Source organism: Poromitra crassiceps (genome assembly GCF_964638095.1).
Source record: "Poromitra crassiceps genome assembly, chromosome: 7".
NCBI classification, from domain to species: Eukaryota; Metazoa; Chordata; class Actinopteri; order Beryciformes; family Melamphaidae; genus Poromitra; species Poromitra crassiceps.
In genome coordinates, this window is record NC_139628.1 from 41,783,482 (window position 1) to 41,805,981 (window position 22,500).

Genomic DNA, 22,500 nt, shown 5'->3' on the forward strand with positions numbered 1-22,500 from the left:
CTCTCTCTCTCTGTGTGTCTCAGACACAGGCTGGGTACCTGAAGCACTCGTGGATCCACAGCCTGGTGATGGCATGTTTGGTGTGGTGGAAATCTCGGTGAGCTCTCAGCAGACCCTGAAACACCTGCAGAGAGAGGGAGAGAGAGGTGAGCTCTCAGCAGACCCTGAAACACCTGCAGAGAGAGGGAGAGAGAGGTGAGCTCTCAGCAGACCCTGAAACACCTGCAGAGAGAGGGAGAGAGAGGTGAGCTCTCAGCAGACCCTGAAACACCTGCAGAGAGAGGGAGAGAGAGGTGAGCTCTCAGCAGACCCTGAAACACCTGCAGAGAGAGGGAGAGAGAGGTGAGCTCTCAGCAGACCCTGAAACACCTGCAGAGAGAGGGAGAGAGAGGTGAGCTCTCAGCAGACCCTGAAACACCTGCAGAGAGAGGGAGAGAGAGGTGAGCTCTCAGCAGACCCTGAAACACCTGCAGAGAGAGGTGAGCTCTCAGCAGACCCTGAAACACCTGCAGAGAGACGGAGAGAGAGGTGAGCTCTCAGCAGACCCTGAAACACCTGCAGAGAGAGGGAGAGAGAGGTGAGCTCTCAGCAGACCCTGAAACACCTGCAGAGAGAGGGAGAGAGAGGTGAGCTCTCAGCAGACCCTGAAACACCTGCAGAGAGAGGGAGAGAGAGGTGAGCTCTCAGCAGACCCTGAAACACCTGCAGAGAGAGGGAGAGAGAGGTGAGCTCTCAGCAGACCCTGAAACACCTGCAGAGAGAGGGAGAGAGAGGCACAGGATGAAACTAGAAATAACCGCCTCGCGGTTATCGTGCGTTCCTTTATCGCAAAATAACTGGGATGTGGAGGCTAAATTACGTCACATCCGTTTTGTTAGCGTTCCATTTGCAGAAAACTTGAGCTGGGAAGTTCACTGTTCATTGGTCAGATCCAGTCGCTAGCCAGGCTAGCCATTGTTAGCAATAACAATTGACAACATGGCATTTCGCGGCATTTTGCGCATACAAACACTGCAGCCTCATGTCCACACAGATAGAAGTTAGGCAGTGCTGTGTGTACAGCTGATTTAATGAGACACAAACAAAACAGAAGTGCTAAACAATATTACTACGATTACTACTACTGTTGTTGCTGCGCGGCGCAGCCATCTTGGATTTTTTAGGTTGGGGCTGCTGAGACTCCTACGAGTTTGGAATGGGAAATACCAGCTCTGATGACGTCACCGCCCAGCTCATGACCTTTGAAGTCGTAAGATTACCAGTCCCCAGTTATAAAGGAATGCACGATTATATGCCTCTGCCAACAAGTCAAGTTGCAGTCCAGACTCATACAAGCACAAATACATACCTTGAAGACCACAGCACAGTGGTGTGGCCATTCAGCCTTATGGCCCTCCTATCCCTAGCTATGGCCCATTTTCCCTAGTACCGCCCCTTACTTACGACGCCGCCTCCCACCACCCACAACCCCTGCTCTGGCCACTCCCCCAACCCACCGTGCCAATCCCGACTCTCTACAACCGTCCTATCACTAGCTATGGCACATTTTCCCTAGCCCCGCCCTTTTCCCTCACCACCCAGACCCCCCTAGCCACTTCCCCTATCCCTAGCTATGCCCCCTTTTACCTAGCCCCACCCCCTTCCTTGAAGCAACAGGCAGACATGAGGTCACAGTGACCTTGAACCTTGACCTTTGACAACCAACATTTGACCAGGTCATCCTTGAGTCCAAGTGGATGTTTGAGCCAAATTTGCAGACATTTCCTCAAGGCGTTCCTGAGATACTGTATCTCGTTAACGAGCATGGGACCGACGGACAACCCGAAAACATAATGCCTCCAGCTCCAGCTATCGCCGGCGGAGACATGTAAACCCCTCTCTGCCACTAGTTTAGCTACAGAGTATTACTGTAGTAACATTTCAACAGCTCATCAGTTGACATTCAACAATTTAACTGTCTCACTTTTGTCTGTAGATGTTGAACAGATTCTGTTTGCCTCCCGTTCCACACAGCTGATTCTCATCACCTGGGGCTACTAAATGAATATGTAGGTATGCTCATGAATTGTCACATACTAGTATACATAATCTGTTAAACATCTACAGACAAAGCAAATTGGTGAATGTCAACTAATGTGAAATGTTACAAATATTCTGTAGACTGTAAATGGAATATCAAAATAAAGTGTTAGCCTTTTTTATCCTTTCGGTGCATAGTTCAGTATTTTTGGCTAAAATAGAGAAGAAAGCATTTGCTTTGATCATCTTTTTACCTTTTTTTTTTTTTACTTTTTTGATAACACTATTTCACCATATCTACAGTATAAAGACACTTACAAGAATTGAATAATACACTCATAATCCCTTATGACAATGCTTATAAGAACACATGATGCTTACTGATACATTATATCAGCATTACGAAAACATTGTAGATAAAACATACGAATTGGACGCACAAGCACTTAATCAATGTTTATGACTAGTTATCTATCAGGAGTTGTGGAACATTACCTGCAAAAGAACATTGTCCTGGCTGGGACAAGCCCAGATAATTATTTGGTTTGAGTTTGCAGTCAGTATGTTGTTCCTGGCAGGCAGCTTTCAGAGTGTGGCCATTATAAACACTGTTAACATTCCATGGACATTATTTCAATTGAACACAGTTTTTGTTAATATCCAACTCAGTGACATTTTCTTTGCAGGCACGTCATTTTGTATTATACTGTATGACACTGCAGGGGGAGATAACATCAAAACTGTTTCTCTTGAGGCTATAATTCAAACTTCTTCCAATGTGAAGTAACTGCTGGCGTGTAAAACGATACTTTCAAAGTATCTTCCCCAGAACTGGTTCCCTCTGAGTGTCAGTATCGTACATGTCTGTGTGAACCCATCGGGACCTGACTTGGGATAAGTTTGGTTTGGTTTGAGGATTGCGAGTCACAATTTCTCACCTAACTGCTCAGAATGGGTCAGACTCGGGTTCAAAAATAATAATGCTGAAAAACACTGTTATTATTGATGCATCTACTGTAAATTGTTAGCAATTTCGGGTCAAGTTTAGGGTCGCACAAACGGCTCAGTTTGTGCAGAAATCTTTGGGTTCTGGCTTGGATCGAGTTCAACCTGCACCAACCCCAGGTGGATGGCAATTTTCCTTGTTTTTCCATGTTTTGGAGGAACGTATGAGTGCATACGTGTCACATCACATACGTGTTAGCGTGTGTACCTTGGAGATGTCCCTGAGGTTGAAGAGGTAGTGTATCTTGGTCGGAGTGGGCAGAAAGCGGGCTGTGATGGCTTGGTAGAGCTCCAAGGTGGCCTGGGTCAGAACCTGTCCGATGGGCTTCACCTCCTCCTCAAACTTCTGCAGCTTCTGGTTGATCATGGTACCGTAGATGCGCTTGATCTGGGACTCCTGGGTGGAGAGAGAGAGAGCGTTTCATGCATCTTGTAAATGACACAGGCGTGCCAGTGAAGTACGTGCATTTGAAAGTGGTGAGAGAAAGAGAAAGAGCCAGTTCATGTTGTCTACTTCACATCGTCAAGAGGCAATAAGTCCTGAATGCAACACGACATTGTCAACAAGCGACTTGGTCTTGGTGGAGAGGGAAGAGAGAACAAATCAGAGGCTAGAAAACAGGAGCGAGAGAGAGAGAGAGCCGGGGACAAGTGGCGCAGGGAAGATGGAGCAGCAAAGGTGGAAAGGAGATGACAGACTCCCGGAAAATGGAAAAAAGACTGAATGGAGACAAGAGGAGAGCTGGAGAGGGAGTGAGGAATGAGGAGGGAGCAAGGCAAGTAGTCAAAAGCCAAGTCAAAGAAGAAGAAACGAGAAACAGAGAGATTGAGGCCAGCAGAAAAATGAGAGGGGGGAAACATGTGCAGGCCGCCTTTCACTCAATCCTATTCTCCGGGGTGTCGGCTACGATGGAGAGAGCGTGCAATTTTGTGCTGGTTATCATTATCATCGCAGCTATAATCATAATCAGGGTAATACCGGTGCGGCGAGATGGAAAGGCGGATGGCAAAGGGCGATACAGGGGGATAAAATGTCAGATAGGAGCGAACAGGAACATTACCGGGAGGAACCCCGGTGAAATGCACAGAGACGGAGGCGGTGGCTGGGCGAGTGGAAGAGAAGGAGAGATGCTGAAAGAGAGAGAGAGTGAAAGAGACAGACAGACGGACGGACGGACGGACAGGCAGACAGACAGACAGACAGACAGACAGACAAACAGGCAGACAGACAGACAGGCAGGCAGACAGACAGACAGAGAGACAGACAGGCAGACAGACAGACAGGCAGACAGACAGACAGACAGACAGACAGGCAGACAGGCAGACAGACAGGCAGACAGACAGACAGACAGGCAGACAGACAGACAGACAGACAGACAGACAGACAGGCAGACAGGCAGACAGACAGACAGACAGACAGACAGACAGACAGGCAGACAGACAGACAGACAGAGAGACAGACAGACAGAGAGACAGACAGACAGGCAGACAGACAGGCAGACAGACAGACAGACAGACAGACAGACAGGCAGACAGACAGACAGACAGACAGACAGACAGGCAGACAGACAGGCAGACAGACAGACAGACAGGCAGACAGACAGGCAGACAGGCAGACAGACAGACAGACAGACAGACAGACAGAGACAGACAGAGAGACAGACAGACAGGCAGACAGACAGACAGACAGACAGACAGGCAGACAGACAGGCAGACAGACAGACAGACAGACAGACAGGCAGACAGACAGACAGACAGACAGACAGACAGACAGACAGACAGGCAGACAGACAGACAGACAGACAGACAGGCAGACAGACAGACAGACAGGCAGACAGACAGACAGACAGACAGACAGACAGACAGACAGGCAGACAGACAGACAGACAGACAGAGGTGAGGAAGAGAAAAAAGAGAAGGTGATGAAGTGGGCCTGCGCCTCTTTCAATCAAATGACACAGTGGAAAGGAGCCACTTGACAAAGCCTCTGTACTGTATGTTGTGTTGATAACAACAATGTTATTTAGAAAAGCTGCTTTCAGGACAGCAAAGAACTCTGGGCAGGCAGGGAGTAAAGAAAATATAATAAGGATTTTGGTAGGCTGCTGTGGGAGGGGAAGAGAGACAGAGGCACGGGAAAAAACACATTGTGAAAAAGGAGGGTTGTTAAAATGGGTCTGAACCTCTTTTAATAAAACGACCCTGCTGAAACTACCCTATTTATAAAGCCTATGTCTGTTGTGATGATAATAATGTTATTTAGAATAAGCTCCTTTCAGAATACCAAAAAACACAGCGTGTTTTCAAGTTTCACCAAGTTAAATGTAAGACTTTTGAAGACCTTTTCAGTGGCAGACAGTCATCATGAAATAAAGAAAAACATTTCCCCAAATTGAAAGAAATGTGCCAATGAAGACATGCAGACCTATCAGAATATCATATACCTAATATACCTATCAGAATATAGATCTGCTGCATGATTGGGCTCATTTCTTTTCAATGAAGAAAAGGTAGAGCATGCACATCTACAATAAGGCAGGTGCTGGACAAATCAAGCAAATAACTAGAAAAATAAGTAGAGTCCGCACACTGGAATTTTTAGGCTCCTGCTCAGTTTATTAAATAAATTATATTAATAATAATAATAATTAATAATTGTATTAATAAACTGACCAGGAGCCTAAAAATTCCAGTGTGCGGACTCTACTTATTTTTCTAGTCATTTCTTTTAAAGCCATGGATTCACCCAATATAATTAAAAAAAAAGTTACAATACAGTACATTACAGACACCCTGGAACAGTGGTCAAATAAAGATATGTTACAGTACAGTACATTACAGACACCCTGGAACAGTGGTCAAATAAAGATATGTTACAGTACAGTACATTACAGACACCCTGGAACAGTGGTCAAATAAAACAGGATAAGGCGGCTGTATGAGCAGAGGAGGCTCTCTAGAGGAGGAGAGTATTGGGTTGCAGTGTAACACCGGCAGACGGAGGGCTGAATCACAGTGGGAAAGGTCAGACTGATCACTCCACAGGGATGGAGAGAGGAGAGGGGAGGAGAGGTGAGGATGGGGGAGGAGAGGAGAGGAGGGGGAGGAGAGGCGAGGAGAGCGGAGGAGAGGAAAGGAGAAGAGGGGGGAGAGGAGAGGTGAGGATGGGGGAGGAGAGTAGAGGAGAGGAGGGGGAGGAGAGGGGAGGAGAGGTGAGGAGAGGAGGGGGAGGAGAGGCGAGGAGAGCGGAGGAGAGGAAGGGAGAAGAGGGGGGGAGAGGAGAGGTGAGGATGGGGGAGGAGAGTAGAGGAGAGGAGGGGAGGAGAGGAAAGGAGAAGGGGGGGAGAGGAGAGGTGAGGGCGGGGGAGGAGAGGAGAGGAGACGTGAGGAGAGGAGTGGAAAGGAGGAGAGAGAAACTCAGCAGGACTCACATTAGGGAAGGTCATATTGATGAGGTTGAAGCGACTCTGTAGGCGGCCAGAGATGTGAGTCCTCCCCCCACCAGGGGGTCCCATGGACGCCAACAAAAACATGTCCTAACAAAACACACATACACACACACACACACACAACTGTAAACTTGCAAGGGGTTTAACGCCCTCTCACACAGCTTTGCTCTGTCATATCTCTAATATCATATACTAGCTTTTCTATACAATTAGCCCTACACACTGAAGTAGAAAGGTAATTAAGGGGGGTAATTAAGACGTAATCAAGGGAGAGACGCTAAGGAGGTAGGTAAGCAATGATGTCTTAATCTCACACACACAGACACAGACACACACAGACACACACACACACACACACCCCTTTAGCACTATAGTCTCACCTTGACACAGGTGCGGTTCTGTTTGTGGCGGTCGTACCAGAAGCCGTAGTCGACCCAGAGGCGCAGCAGCTCCAGCGGGGGCTGGGAGCCAAAGGCGTCCTGGGCCGGCATGTTGAGGTCATCCAGGAAGCACAGCAGCCGCTTCCCGCCCGCCGCCACAAACACACCTTTGGTCCTCTTCTCCACGCGGCTCTCCACGATGGCCTGCACGTTGTTGGACGTGGTCTGGATGGCGTTGGACACGGGTAGAGAGAGAGAGAGAGAGGGAGGCGGGGATGAAGATGGTTAGGGTGCTTATCAGTGTGTGTATCGGTGCTTGCTTTCACTGGAAGTTTTGCCTAATAGGGTATAAAACCATCTGAACCAGCATTGAGACCAAGCCCCCACTAACCAAGACCCATGAAATATACATTCACCAAAAAGCAACAATGATACATCAACAAGCTGAAATAGCTTAAAGCCCACAGCACAGTGGTGTGGCCATTCAGCCTCATGGCACGGTAGTACCTCAACAACACGGCTAATTGTTTTCAACATGGAAAATAGTCCTAGTCCTACTACCCCCTAACCGTATAGCCTAGTCCTACTACCCCCTAACCCTATAGCCTAGTCCTACTACCCCCTAACCCTATAGCCTAGTCCTACTACCCCCTAACCCTATAGCCTAGTCCTACTACCCCCTAACCCTATAGCCTAGTCCTACTACCCCCTAACCCTATAGCCTAGTCCTTCTACCCCCTAACCCTATAGCCTAGTCCTACTACCCCCTAACCCTATAGCCTAGTCCTACTACCCCCTAACCCTATAGCCTAGTCCTACTACCCCCTAACCCTATAGCCTAGTCCTACTACCCCCTAACCCTATAGCCTAGTCCTACTACCCCCTAACCCTATAGCCTAGTCCTACTACCCCCTAACCCTATAGCCTAGTCCTACTACCCCCTAACCCTATAGCCTAGTCCTACTACCCCCTAACCCTATAGCCTAGTCCTACTACCCCCTAACCGTATAGCCTAGTCCTACTACCCCCTAACCCTATAGCCTAGTCCTACTACCCCCTAACCCTATAGCCTAGTCCTACTACCCCCTAACCGTATAGCCTAGTCCTACTACCCCCTAACCGTATAGCCTAGTCCTACTACCCCCTAACCCTATAGCCTAGTCCTACTACCCCCTAACCCTATAGCCTAGTCCTACTACCCCCTAACCCTATAGCCTAGTCCTACTACCCCCTAACCCTATAGCCTAGTCCTACTACCCCCTAACCCTATAGCCTAGTCCTACTACCCCCTAACCCTATAGCCTAGTCCTACTACCCCCTAACCCTATAGCCTAGTCCTTCTACCCCCTAACCCTATAGCCTAGTCCTTCTACCCCCTAACCCTATAGCCTAGTCCTACTACCCCCTAACCCTATAGCCTAGTCCTACTACCCCCTAACCCTATAGCCTAGTCCTACTACCCCCTAACCCTATAGCCTAGTCCTACTACCCCCTAACCCTATAGCCTAGTCCTACTACCCCCTAACCGTATAGCCTAGTCCTACTACCCCCTAACCGTATAGCCTAGTCCTACTACCCCCTAACCGTATAGCCTAGTCCTACTACCCCCTAACCCTATAGCCTAGTCCTACTACCCCCTAACCCTATAGCCTAGTCCTTCTACCCCCTAACCCTATAGCCTAGTCCTACTACCCCCTAACCGTATAGCCTAGTCCTACTACCCCCTAACCGTATAGCCTAGTCCTACTACCCCCTAACCCTATAGCCTAGTCCTACTACCCCCTAACCGTATAGCCTAGTCCTACTGCCCCCTAACCCTATAGCCTAGTCCTACTACCCCCTAACCCTATAGCCTAGTCCTTCTACCCCCTAACCCTATAGCCTAGTCCTACTACCCCCTAACCTTATAGCCTAGTCCTACTACCCCCTAACCCTATAGCCTAGTCCTACTACCCCCTAACCCTATAGCCTAGTCCTACTACCCCCTAACCCTATAGCCTAGTCCTACTACACCCTAACCGTATAGCCCGCCCCGCCCTGCGCAAGAACCCCAAGATGGCGACGGCCACACCCATACTCTAGGCTTCAAAACGGGATTCCAAAAATCCCTAAAACTCTGAGACCTGAACTATGAACAACATAACACAAGAATCGAGTGAAATCAAAGCGCTCCATTCAAAGTAACGAAATTCTGTGGAAAATGCATATCGACCATGTGACACTAAAACCCACTGAAACGTACACTACTTAGCCCACCCCAAATAGCTCTATTCATTGTCAGACGGAGAGAGACTAATGCAGAGGGACTGTGGTCCAGCGTATTAAGCTGAAGTCATAAGGTGAGCGTGAGAGTGAGGGAAAGGGAGATGGATTGATGGGGGCAAAATGAGACAAGCCGGGCGAAATGGCTCAAAGATAAGATAAGAGGAGAGAAAGAGAAATTGAGCTATTAAAAAGAGCTGCGTGACTCAGACAGAGCGAGAGAGGGCGGAGAGCAGAAGATGAATACATGTGCAGATGAACGGAGTGGAAGACGAATAGATGTGTAGATGAACGGAGTGGAAGATGAATACATGTGTAGATGAACGGAGTGGAAGATGAATACATGTGTAGATGAACGGAGTGGAAGACGAATAGATGTACAGATGAATGGAGTGGAAGATGAATACATGTGTAGATGAACAGAGTGGAAGACGAATACATGTGCAGATGAAAAGTGTGGAAGATGAATACATGTGTAGATGAACAGAGTGGAAGACGAATACATGTGCAGATGAACAGAGTGGAAGATGAATACATGTGTAGATGAACAGAGTGGAAGATGAATACATGTGGAGATTAACAGAGTGGAAGATGAATACATGTGCAGATGAACAGAGTGGAAGATGAATACATGTGTAGATGAAAATAGTGGAAGATGAATACATGTGCAGATGAACAGAGTGGAAGATGAATACATGTGCAGATGAACGGAGTGGAAGATGAATACATGTGTAGATGAACGGAGTGGAAGATGAATACATGTGCAGATGAACAGAGTGGAAGATGAATACATGTGCAGATGAACAGAGTGGAAGATGAATACATGTGTAGATGAACAGAGTGGAAGATGAATACATGTGCAGATGAACAGAGTGGAAGATGAATACATGTGCAGATGAACAGAGTGGAAGATGAATACATGTGCAGATGAACAGAGTGGAAGATGAATACATGTGCAGATGAACAGAGTGGAAGATGAATACATGTGCAGATGAACAGAGTGGAAGATAAATAGATGTGTTGATGAACAGAGTGGAAGGGGGGAAGACACAAAGTTGGGAACGGCAGAAAGGAGTAAGCAGGGGTAAGATTCATGAAGCACTTATGCCCAAATTATATATATCTCTCGGCATCAGTGGCAGGAAGCGAGACGGATGCAGAGGAGGTGAGGGATGAGAGAGAGACACACACACAAAGAGAGAGACCAGGTGCCAGTGAGAGAGAGAGAGACACACACACAGAGAGAGAGACACCAGGTGCCAGTGTGAGAGAGACACACACACAGAGACCAGGTGCCAGGTTAGAAGGACCCTGGCTGAGAGAGTAGTTGCCCGGGTAAGTTGGGTGGTAATGGTGATGGATAATAGGAGGTGGTGGTGGGAGGTGGGGTGGTGGTGGTGGATGGTGATGGTGGTGGATGGTGATGATGGTGGTGGTGGTGTGTGTGTGTGTGTGTGTGTGTGTGTGTGTGTGTGTGTGTGTGTGTGTGTGTGTGTGGTGAGTGGCTCCATCATCCCTGGCTCTCTAATAGTGCTTCATCAGAGAGCCAGGCGCTGACATGACTCAGCCTAATTGCGGCGCCTTGGAGCGGCCGTGACACTCTCGCCTCTAATTGTATAGCGAAAGCCGAGATGGAGGCTATTCAGAGACCCGCCGCGTGGTCGGATGGATGCGGACGCACACACACACGCACACACACACACACACACACACACACACACACACACACACACTCACACACACACACACACACACACACACACACCTGTACCCGTTCACCTCTGCATAGCCTGCATAGCATCTCATGCTGTGAGCGAGGGTGGCTTGTCCAAAAGTATATTTAGCGGACAGGTGTGATGTGTGTGCTTGTGTGTGTGCGTGTCTATAGATTTGTCAGTTACTCTGTGTGTGTGTGTGCGTGCGTGTGTGTGTGTGTGTGTGTGTGTGTATGTGCGTGCATGCACATGGGTGTCTGTGTGTATTGCAGCCTATTGGATATGTCCTGAATTCATATTCAGACCATTTAGCCGTGCTAATATCCTATTCCTCTCTCCAGTGAAGTCAAGCTGAGGAGCAAAGATGTCTGCACCTGCAGGACAGACCTGGGGCCTCATGTATAAGACTGTGTAGATTTCATACTGAAAGATAGTGTACTCACAAAAGTTGACAAGTACATATGCAGATTATGCACGGAAATTTTCAGATGTATCAAAGCGTACAGTATGCACGCAGGTCCTGTTCACCTTTCCTTTATACATCCTCAATGTGTAATTGAGTGCACATGCATGAGCCTCTCACCTCGCCTTAGCTCCTCCTCCCAGAAATCACGATACAAATCATGACTCTAAACACGCCCCTTATGTCAGCTTCTTGTCGAAAACGATGGTGAATGCACCGGTTCAGTGCTCTCCTCTCCAAATATTTCCAAAGTGCTTTTACGCATACAGTGTTTTTGTCAGATGAAGGTAAAATTGTAGAATTGAACTGATTGAAAGATTAAAAACAACCCCATATATTGTTGGCCTCGATATTCCGTTTACCCCCAGTCTATTTATTTTGGGTGATCCCGCAACATTGAGTGATTTGACTCCACCACTCGCTAATTGGATCCAGACGGCTTTAATGTTAGGACGAAGATTATTGGTTAAGGAGTGGAAGTCCTCTTCAGCTCCTGCACCGTCTTTATGGCACATTTCTCTTGGGCAGCTGGCTGCCCTTGAACAACTATCATACAGGCTGCTTGATAAGGTGGACGAATATAATTTGAAATGGGGGCATTATCACGCATATATTGAAAAATAGTGGCATCTCTAGCTCAGATGAACATAAATTGCCAATTTATGACGGTCAGGCTGTATTTTTGATCTTTTACTTTTCTGTACATCACCAATATGTTGTGTTTTGTTGTTTGTTGTGTCTTGCTGTCTTTTTATTTTATTTTGTTGTCTAGTGTTAACAGGAAGCTGTTACCTGTGATGGATATCTGTTTTGCTTGTCTAACCAAAATAATAAAAACTTCTAATCATAAAAAAAAAAAAAAAAAAAAACCCATATAGAGCTGAACAGTCACGTGATGTCTCCTGCCCCGGAAGAGAATTGCCCATTCATTTTCTCCATAGACATTTTGAAAAATCCTTATATAACGAGTTGTAAGGCTGGAACCAAGCCAACCTACTGAATCATGAATGACCATAAAACATTTCACTTGGAGCAAAAACAAAAAATAACAACGGGGGAGGGAAACTGAATTTTCGACGCACACACGCACCAACCTGTGAGGACATGTTGATGGTGAGGACAGTCCACTTGGATTTATCCAGACCTTGCAGGACACTCTGGGCCACCAAGGTTTTCCCGGTGCCCACCGGGCCGGTCAGCAGCACCGGGTACTGGCCCGACACCAGAGCGTTAACCAGGAAGTTATACCGCACTGTGTCCACGGTGGGAACCAGGATCTTATAGAATGGAGCGCTGGAGGAGAGGACAGAGGGAGAGATATGTAGGAGATAGATACTGGTGGATTAGTATAGTGCAGGTTTTGTCTGAACGTAGAAAGTGTTGCTTGCGTGTTGTTGTTTTATCCAAGTAACATTTTGTACACTGCTTTGGCGAAATGGCCTTTGCTAAACAGCCATGCCAGTGAAGTCACCGACTTGACGGGCAGACAGAGAAATAGATGAAAGGATGAGGGGAAAGGGGGATGAGATGAGAGAGGAAGGACGAGAGACCGAGGGATGAAAGGATGACAGGAGAGAGAGAGAGAGAGAAGGGATGAGTGGTAGGGATGAAAGGATGAAGTGAGCGAGGGAAGGTGGAATGAGGCACAAATAAATCTCTCACTGTATGGTGGGAAATATAACATGTCTATTGATTGTATTTAATACAAAATAAACATAATATTTTTAAGACCTTAAATTTTGATAATACAGTCTATTATAAAAATTGTCTAAACTTTTCAAGCTGGTTTGCACTGTCTCTAAAGCCCAGCGCTCTATATACAGTACACTATAGTGGACACATAGAGCTGTTTCTTAAATGACATACTAAAAATACATACACACATGCCCACACACGCAGAGGAAGTGAATGCGGTGTATCCAGGTGAGGTCAGTGACTTTATGTGGGCCAGCAAACCTGGCCGCAGGTGGCTGGCACAAACTCAGGTACACAGGGTCAGACATGTACACACAAACAAACACACACACACACACACACACACACACACACACCTGCCGAGCTCAGGTGCAGAAGGCCAGACCGTTACTCACTTGGCAGCGTAACGCCAGTCCTTTGGCAGCTTCTCCTCAAAAGGTGTCCAGGTTTTGTTCTTGGTGTCCACATAGTATTCATAGATAGTGTCCTGGAAAAGGAGTTCATGGATTGTTGGTGAAAATCAAACAAGTTCAACGCATAAACGTTCAGAGGCGGCGAATGCTGGTGCCAAGCAGTGAACGTATTCATGCCGTTTTCAGCCAGTTGGACACGTAGACGAAGGGGATATAATATAATATCTCTGTCTGTGGTGTTCTTAAAATAACTGCATCAAGCCAAAGAGGCTCATGTAAACGAGGGCTCAAAATAAACTGGCAGTCATGCAGCCTGTAATATATTACAGGGTATACCAGATACCACACCGTATCCAATGGTTTTGTGTTTACAATTCACATCTGAACCCTGAATAGGATTTGTTTCTTTGGGTCTGGAGCAGAACCATCTGCCTTGTTTGTCTCCTACACCTCAGCCTGTATCTAACGACCACCATTAGACTTAGGTTGGCCACGTTCAAATCGTTGTGTGTTCCACAGCAGGACATGGATGGCCAGATTTGTTATCTGTCCGAGTTGGAACGATTTCCCTGCCAAAAAGTGCCAATTACCCGCTAGTGTAACAGTGTCATGGTTGTGACTTTTGCCATGGCCCTGTCTAGTTGCATTAGTTCTGTGTGTGCCATGTTCTGTCTGGCCCAGCTGTGTGTCGTTTGTAATCACCTCCTTGTGTAGCCTATAGTCTTGTTCCCCAGTCAGTGCGTGTCGGTTCATTGTTCCTGTCGCGTGTGTCTGTTACCTGTCAAGAGCTCCTCTTTGATTTGTCCATATTAAATACCCAGTCTTGGGGTTTGTCCACCACCTGCCCCGCTGTCCTGTTTTTGGGTCCTCACCACATCTCCTCCGTGACAAACAGAAACCGTGTGTGTGTGTGTGTGTGTGTGTGTGTGTGTGTGTGTGTGTGTGCGTGTGTGTGTGTGTGTGTGTGTCTGTGTGTGTGTGTGTGGACCTTGTTGGGAAAGGTGCCCTCCATCTCCCGCAGGAAATTGTCCATCTTCTTGCGTCCGTCCTCGTCCACCGAGGCGCAGACGGACCAGATGAGGCTGAAGATGAACCAGAGCTCCACCAGGCGACCATGCTCTGTGTCTGCCGGGCTCAGCTGCAGGGAGGCAGAGGAGACCAGGGGAATGACTTTCCTAAAAGCTTTAAGTCATTCAGGCAGCCTTTTGTTTGTTTGTATTGACACAGCTTTTTTCCTCCAAGTTTCCTCCTTTTTTCAGGCCAGGTTTAAGTATCTCATCACAACTACTGTATAACGCACTGTAGGACATGATCAGGCAGGAAAACATTTGTCTTATTACTCGTCAAATGTAAATTACTCATTCATATTATACTTTACTTTATGCTTTTTTTATTTACAACATTATTTTTATTTGGGAAATAAGACAGTAAAGGACGAGTTAGCCTACATGTCTGTAGTATATGCATGCATATGCATTCAATTGACATTTGCTATTAATAACACATTTATTATTCTTACTAGAAATTTCATGCACTCATTTCTAGAGTGGAGACTCTGGAAACGATGCGCCATGGGTGCATTTTTTGGGGGTGTGACCAAACTCATGTGCTCAGCACGCCGCGCATACCTGTGTCCCTTCTGTATCTCTGTATAATCAAGAAACTTAAATATTGTACTGATGTACAACTAGATGTTTTTCATATCGCTCACATGACAACGGCACGCACGTACGGGGTTTTGGTGTAGCAGATCAGCAGAGGCAGACGGCAGTGTGCTCACCAAGCTTTCCATCATGTTTTCTCTTTACCTCGAACACGGGGTTAATTTCCTTCGTTTGAGGGTTTGACTGGTGTTTTAATCACATCAATTTGTTGCGCCTCCTCTTCAACTCCTTAAATATTCGCATAACGTAGTGGATGGAAACGGGTATAATTTCTCATTTTCTTTTGCCGACTTTCTGAAAATTTGGTTCAAATTTGCTAAACCTTTGGATGGAAACCCAACTAGTAATTGTTCCCAAATTCTCTTATTATCTTTGTTCGAGAGAGAGAGAGAGACAGACACACACACAGACAGACAGACAGAGAGAGAGAGAGAGAGAGAGAGAGAGAGACAGACACACACACAGACAGACAGACAGAGAGAGAGAGAGAGAGAGAGAGAGACAGACAGAGAGAGAGAGAGAGAGAGAGAGAGAGAGAGAGAGACAGACACACACACAGACAGAGAGACAGAGAGAGAGAGAGAGAGAGAGAGAGAGAGATGAAGATGTTACTGATAGGGGTCTGCTGGAATACCGCTACAATGAGAGTCACATTGCGACAGTGATGCAGATGGAGCACCTGAACCAGAAAGAAAGGAGGCAGAGAAGATGTTTCTGTTGAAGCGTTAAGTATGCAGAGCTCCACTAAACCACTGAGCGGATCAAAGGCACACAACAACACATGGAGACAGAGTAACGCATGACAACAACAACAACCAAAAACACACTGTTGCTTCTCCCTCCCACTCTCCACTCTCCTCAGCCACAAAACAACAAGTTTCAACTCCATTGGCTCAAAGTTTTCTGCCAAAGAAGGCAGGCGGTGATAGCGAGGGTGTCGACGTTAGCATGAAATATGGACTAAAAACATATGTTTATGAGTATTTCCAGTTGGCAGCGGCGGGGGGGGAAATATCCAGCACTATGCAAATGATAAAGCGATGGGGTTCTTATATTTTGAACTTTGAAGGGGCAAAAAGTATGATTTTTACAGTTCCACAGCAAAACATCTTATATTTATCTACCTTGGGTTAATAGTGTTACTGATCAATACCAATGATTATTTTAAAACTCCCCATCCATTGGAATTTCAAGACATGCCTAATCCCTCGCCTACTCGCATTTTAAACTGCTCGGAGCGAGAAACTGCCGTTGCAAGACATTTCGGTCTCAAGCCAAAAATGCAAATGAGAAAGCAGTATTATTATTATTATTACAGTATTTTGCATTGTGATGTATTACCTCTTCACTACTCTTCTCTGCTCTAATTAGCTGAAGGTCACATACTGCTTAAGCATTACATTTTGAACTCTGTTTTCCTTATGTATTTTTGGGGGGAATTCCATGCAGCTGGCCTTGCTTTCAGTAAGACTTTGTGTTGCTGATTCAATATTCCAACAAATGCATTCTAGGATCAACATAAAATAGCTTCTGAAAAATGGCCGTGAGTGTGAGCGATAGGAAGATGGAGGGCTTGTGTGCTGCTGGTCGTACCCCGCTGGATGTGGCCAGGGAGTGGTAGAGGCGGCAGAGCGAGGCGACCCCACTGAGCTCGGTGATGGGGACCAGCTCCTTACAGCTGCTCTTCTTAAAGGCCAGCGTCTTCTCTGTGTATTTCTCAAACAGACGCTTCAGATGATCCACCTCGGCCTGCGGACAGTTGGAGCAACGCAGAGAGGGATGGATGAGGATGGAAGAGAGATGGAACACTTGGTGAAACTCCACAGATGAATGTAACCCTAGCCCAGGCTTCAAATACATATAGTCTAGTTCTCACACAGTAGTAATCAGGAGTATTAGTTGAAACTCAGCAGACTTTTTAGTGACACTTTATAGTCACTTAATAGGAGGAGTATCATCATTGGACTATCCAAATTAAGTGTGATCCTCTGTGTTGCAAGGTTCCTTCAAAGTATCCAATTTAAAATTCTAAATTGTGTTAATTTCTTAATTAGACTTGCAGAATCGATACTGTATGCTGGATACTGGCTGGATTATGACTATCAAGAAGACCATATTACTCTATGGCCAGATATTATTCTCAAATATCACATGTGAAATAAGGTCTACAACCACATAAAATGTAGGCATATCGTAGACATGTAACGGTATGAAAATTTCACATCACATCAGCAAAATTATAACGGTTATCGCATTATCACGGTTTGCTAAAATGTGCTGAAAATGTTTAAAAAGTACTAATACACTCACAGAAATCATTTCACCAAGTTGTATATTGAAAAATCAGACCCAAAAAGGATTGATACACTCACTGAAATAATTTCTCCAAGGCTGCACGTTTGCATCTGGGAGACGGTTGCCAACTTTGGTTGATGATGGACAGTATTTGCCATGTTTTTCAAAGCACTGTAATCATGGTAACACGGTAATCATGGTACCGCGGTTTTAATGATAATGAAAATTTTCAATGGTACCACGGTTTTAATGATAATGAAAATTTTCAACGGTACGGTTATCGTTACATCCCTAGTCATATGTGTATCTCGACCGAACATCAGTGTATCCTATATATTATATTTAACTACCGTAGACGTTTTGCATAATTCCAAATCTTTACAAGATGTGGAAATACATCAAATACATGTTTCTATATTTTTTCAAATTTCCAGGGTCCAGCTGATTGACTCCTAGACCACTATGAGTGAGTGTGTTGTAGACTACCTTGTGTCGTTTGACTCTGGGACCACTATGAGCAAGTGTGTTGTAGCCTACCTTGTGTCGTTTGACTCTGGGACCACTATGAGTGAGTGTGTTGTAGCCTACCTTGTGTCGTTTGACTCTGGGACCACTATGAGCGAGTGTGTTGTAGACTACCTTGTGTCGTTTGTCCAGCCAGGACTGAACAAAGGGCTTCCATCCCAGATCCGAGTAGTCATTGAAGACCATCCCACAGCGAGACACTGTAGCTGGAGAGGCCGCTGCCAAGTCCTCCACCTCAAACAGCAGAGACACCTTGAGAGAGTAAACACACACACACACACACACACACACACACACACACACACACACACACACACACACACACACACACACACACACACATTAAAGTTGAAGCTCATTCTGATTTGCAATAGTTGTTCTGTTGCTGTTACATAGTATGCTACACACTACTGTCTGCTTGCTTTTTACTGATAATATAATAGACATTTCATTCCTTATTTTAACTCTGAGCTATCAATCTTCATCAAGGTTTACATCACTTGAATTTCCCCCCCTGCAAATCACATCTATATTGAGCAGTGTCTAGAGTACCACTGCCAACATTTCTACAAAGTTTCATGCTGTTATGCAAATTTGTTTGATTGACCATGCCTATTAACACGCCCCCTTTTGGCCAGTGGCCTCCCGGCCAACAAGTTGCCAGAGGTCATTAAGAACCTAAAATATCTATTATCATGAAAATAAATGTTATTTATTTTTAATATGTTTGTACAGTATGTATGTATGTATGTATGTATGCATGTACCGTATGTATGTATGTATGTACAGTATGTATGTATGTATGTATGTATGTATGTATGTATGTATGCATGTACCGTATGTATGTATGTATGTACAGTATGTATGTATGTATGTATGTATGTATGTATGTATGCATGTACCGTATGTATGTATGTATGTATGTATGTATGCATGTCCGTATGTATGTATGCATGTACCGTTATGTATGTATGTACCATACTGTATGCATGCATTCATGTATGTATGTACTGTAATATGCTGTAATCTGCCAATCTCCACTAAAGAGAGGAAGGCAGCTGATCAACTAGGGGGCCAGGAAGCTGAGATCGCCCTCAAAGAAACGGCTAACTAATTAACATCACAAGTGCAGTCACAAGTAATGGATTGTGTTTTAAACAATGACTGCTCGCTCATGTATGGAAAACGCTCGCTGTCAGTTTGTGCAGAAAGTGGACAGGAGCATATTCCAGTGAGTCAGTGAGTCAGTGAATGTTAATGTTAATCATGTCAAACACAACAAACACGGCAGTGATTTGTTGATTTCATGTTAATCATGTCAAACGCACAAACGCGGCGGTGATTTGTTGGCTGCCGGTCCTGCTCACTTCTAACGTAAGCCAGACTGTCGGCTAAAAGGATCAAGCCACTTGGATGTTCTGACTCCTCTGTCGTTTTAAGCTATTAATCCAGGCCTGTCTTTGTGCTTTTCGCCTTGTCGGATTTACCAGACGGAAACCCCAATCTGTTTCCTTTGGAGCACTTTCGCTCAAAAATCGCGTTTTTCGATTTGGCATCATTTGCGCTCTGCGAACACCTTTGTTGCCGAAAACATTTAAATTGAGGTCTAAACACCTGTGCCATGAATCCACTGTGGGACTAAACAGAAGGCGTATTTGGTTCGACATCATGATTTTACCTGTTCAGGCATGGAGATTCGCTCCCCGTTGATGAGCGTGAGCACCTTGTTGTCGTCCATGACGGAGTTCATACTCTCTATCCACAGCGTGTCTACGGGCCCGTCAAACACCATCCACTTCTCATCCGGCTTCTCATCTAAAGGCAGGAGAGGAGAGGAGAGGAGAGGGGGAGGAGTGGAGATGGGAGGAGAGGAGAGGAGAGGAGAGGGGAAGAGAGGAGAGAGGAGGAGTGGAGATGGGAGGAGAGGAGAGGAGAGGGGAAGAGAGGAGAGGAGAGAGGAGGAGTGGAGATGGGAGGAGAGGAGAGGAGATGGGAGAAGAGGAGAGGAAAGGAGAGGAGAGTGAGGCTGTGATTGAAGGAGTGAGTCAACATACAAATACACTCAGCAGGTTCATACCTCAAAACAGGTTGTGTTCGCACTTGAAGAAGATTGTAGGAGTGACGCACATTGCTCTCTGCCGTATCCGCCTCCACACACTCAACTCACTCTAATTTGCACTCATCTTATATGAACACGTTTTCCACCCTCTGCTTAGCTCTTGCTTTTTACTTTCTTGCACCTCTCTTTCCAAATCATCCTATGGCCACAGGGTTATTGTCTTGTCTTGGATCTTTGTAGTCCTCACTTGGTTGTATGGCCACAGGGTTATTGTCTTGTCTTGTCTTGGATCTTTGTAGTCCTCACTTGGTTGTATGGTCACAGGGTTATTGTCTTGTCTTGGATCTTTGTAGTCCTCACTTGGTTGTATGGCCACAGGGTTATTGTCTTGTCTTGGATCTTTGTAGTCCTCACTTGGTTGTATGGTCACAGGGATATTGTCTTGTCTTGTCTTGGATCTTTGTAGTCCACACTTGGTTGTATGGTCACAGGGTTATTGTCTTGTCTTGGATCTTTGTAGTCCTCACTTGGTTGTATGGTCACAGGGTTATTGTCTTGTCTTGTCTTGGATCTTTGTAGTCCTCACTTGGTTGTATGGTCACAGGGATATTGTCTTGTCTTGTCTTGGATCTTTGTAGTCCTCACTTGGTTGTATGGTCACAGGGTTATTGTCTTGTCTTGGATCTTTGTAGTCCTCACTTGGTTGTATGGCCACAGGGTTATTGTCTTGACTTGTCTTGGATCTTTGTAGTCCTCACTTGGTTGTATGGTCACAGGGTTATTGTGTTGTGTTGTCTTGGATCTTTGTAGTCCTCACTTGGTTGTATGGTCACAGGGTTATTGTCTTGTCTTGGATCTTTGATCGTTGTAGTCCTCACTTGGTTGTATGGTCACAGGGTTATTGTCTTGTCTTGTCTTGGATCTTTGTAGTCCTCAGTTGGTTGTATGGTCACAGGGATATTGTCTTGACTTGTCTTGGATCTTTGTAGTCCTCACTTGGTTGTATGGCCACAGGGTTATTGTCTTGTCTTGTCTTGGATCTTTGTAGTCCTCACTTGGTTGTATGGCCACAGGGTTATTGTCTTGTGTTGTCTTGGATCTTTGTAGTCCTCACTTGGTTGTATGGTCACAGGGTTATTGTCTTGTCTTGGATCTTTGATCGTTGTAGTCCTCACTTGGTTGTATGGTCACAGGGTTATTGTCTTGTCTTGTCTTGGATCTTTGTAGTCCTCAGTTGGTTGTATGGTCACAGGGTTATTGTCTTGTCTTGTCTTGGATCTTTGTAGTCCTCACTTGGTTGTATGGTCACAGGGTTATTGTCTTGTCTTGTCTTGGATCTTTGTAGTCCTCACTTGGTTGTATGGTCACAGGGATATTGTCTTGTCTTGTCTTGGATCTTTGTAGTCCTCACTTGGTTGTATGGTCACAGGGATATTGTCTTGTCTTGTCTTGGATCTTTGTAGTCCTCACTTGGTTGCATGTAATGTTAGCAATCTCGGGACTGAGGCGTATTCTACAGTATGTCACTCTGGAGAAGAGCTCAATAACTCAAACGTCCTCTAAAACTTTGCATCTTGTGGGAGAAGCGACAGTGGAGCATCAATGCAGAACTCATGCAAAATGTGGACTACATGTCTATTCAGGCAAGCCACTCATGTATCACTGTATCATCCAAAAGCAGAAGCAAAACATTACCCCCAAATCTCCTCAATCATCCCAACCCTACTGTAGTTTCTCTTGTCCATGCTACTTCACCTCATGCTGATATTGCAGTCCCGTCACGCTGGCAGCACCAGTTTGTTTCATTGCAAACCAACAGAGAGTGAGAGGAGCCAGGGTAACTTCAAATGTGAACGAGACCAAACCAGCGATAGGGAGACACACACACAAACACACACACACACACACACACACACACACGGTGGAGGAAAGACAAACAGACGTTTGACAAGTAAAACTGTCACGAGCCTTCTGGGATTGAGCCTTTTGGCGAATAAAGGTAGGAGGAGAAGATAAACAAGTCGAGCTGAACGGAGGAGCAGTCAAGCGCACAAACAAACACACACACACAATCACACACTACAATCACACACATACAGTATAACTCTACTGACGACACACACATGGACACACACACACACACACACACACACACACACACACAATCACGCACCACGATCACACATATGCATCTACTGACACGCACCTACACACATGCTCACACACACGCACACACACAAACAAAACAGATGGCACACTGAGGAGACCCAACTGCTCTGTAAATTCTGATTGATATGAAAAAGAAAGGGAGCGAGATCTCATGGTGAGATGTGAGAGAGGTGATGGAAATGTGACAGACTCCCAGACGATCAAGTCCTGAAAAAAAGAGAAGACGTCAGGGAAAGAAGGATGCAAGTGTGCACGTGCGCGCACACGTCCGCGCGCAGACAGGAGTGCCAGCGGGTGATGGGGATGATTGATTGATAGATTGATTGGCGCTTGTGTCCCAGCCGTCACAGCCGTCTCGTCTCGGTGCGCGGCGTGCGGTTGCACAAA

At 45.9% G+C, this 22,500-nt stretch overlaps 1 protein-coding gene across 1 annotated transcript in view; it reads right to left on the reverse strand.

The window, feature by feature from the left end:
* The window catches only part of dnah2 (dynein, axonemal, heavy chain 2), a gene marked incomplete at both ends in the record, with an annotated part of 313,900 nt that overhangs the window by 88,619 nt on the left and 202,781 nt on the right, over positions 1 to 22,500 (reverse strand). The window contains 10 exons of the mRNA XM_083640125.1: positions 39 to 124; positions 3,233 to 3,421; positions 6,456 to 6,560; positions 6,854 to 7,078; positions 12,388 to 12,586; positions 13,384 to 13,475; positions 14,390 to 14,539; positions 16,659 to 16,814; positions 18,000 to 18,137; positions 19,564 to 19,700. Of these exons, the coding sequence (XP_083496251.1) occupies positions 39 to 124; positions 3,233 to 3,421; positions 6,456 to 6,560; positions 6,854 to 7,078; positions 12,388 to 12,586; positions 13,384 to 13,475; positions 14,390 to 14,539; positions 16,659 to 16,814; positions 18,000 to 18,137; positions 19,564 to 19,700 (1,477 nt within the window). The remainder of the gene's footprint in view (positions 1 to 38; positions 125 to 3,232; positions 3,422 to 6,455; positions 6,561 to 6,853; positions 7,079 to 12,387; positions 12,587 to 13,383; positions 13,476 to 14,389; positions 14,540 to 16,658; positions 16,815 to 17,999; positions 18,138 to 19,563; positions 19,701 to 22,500) is intronic.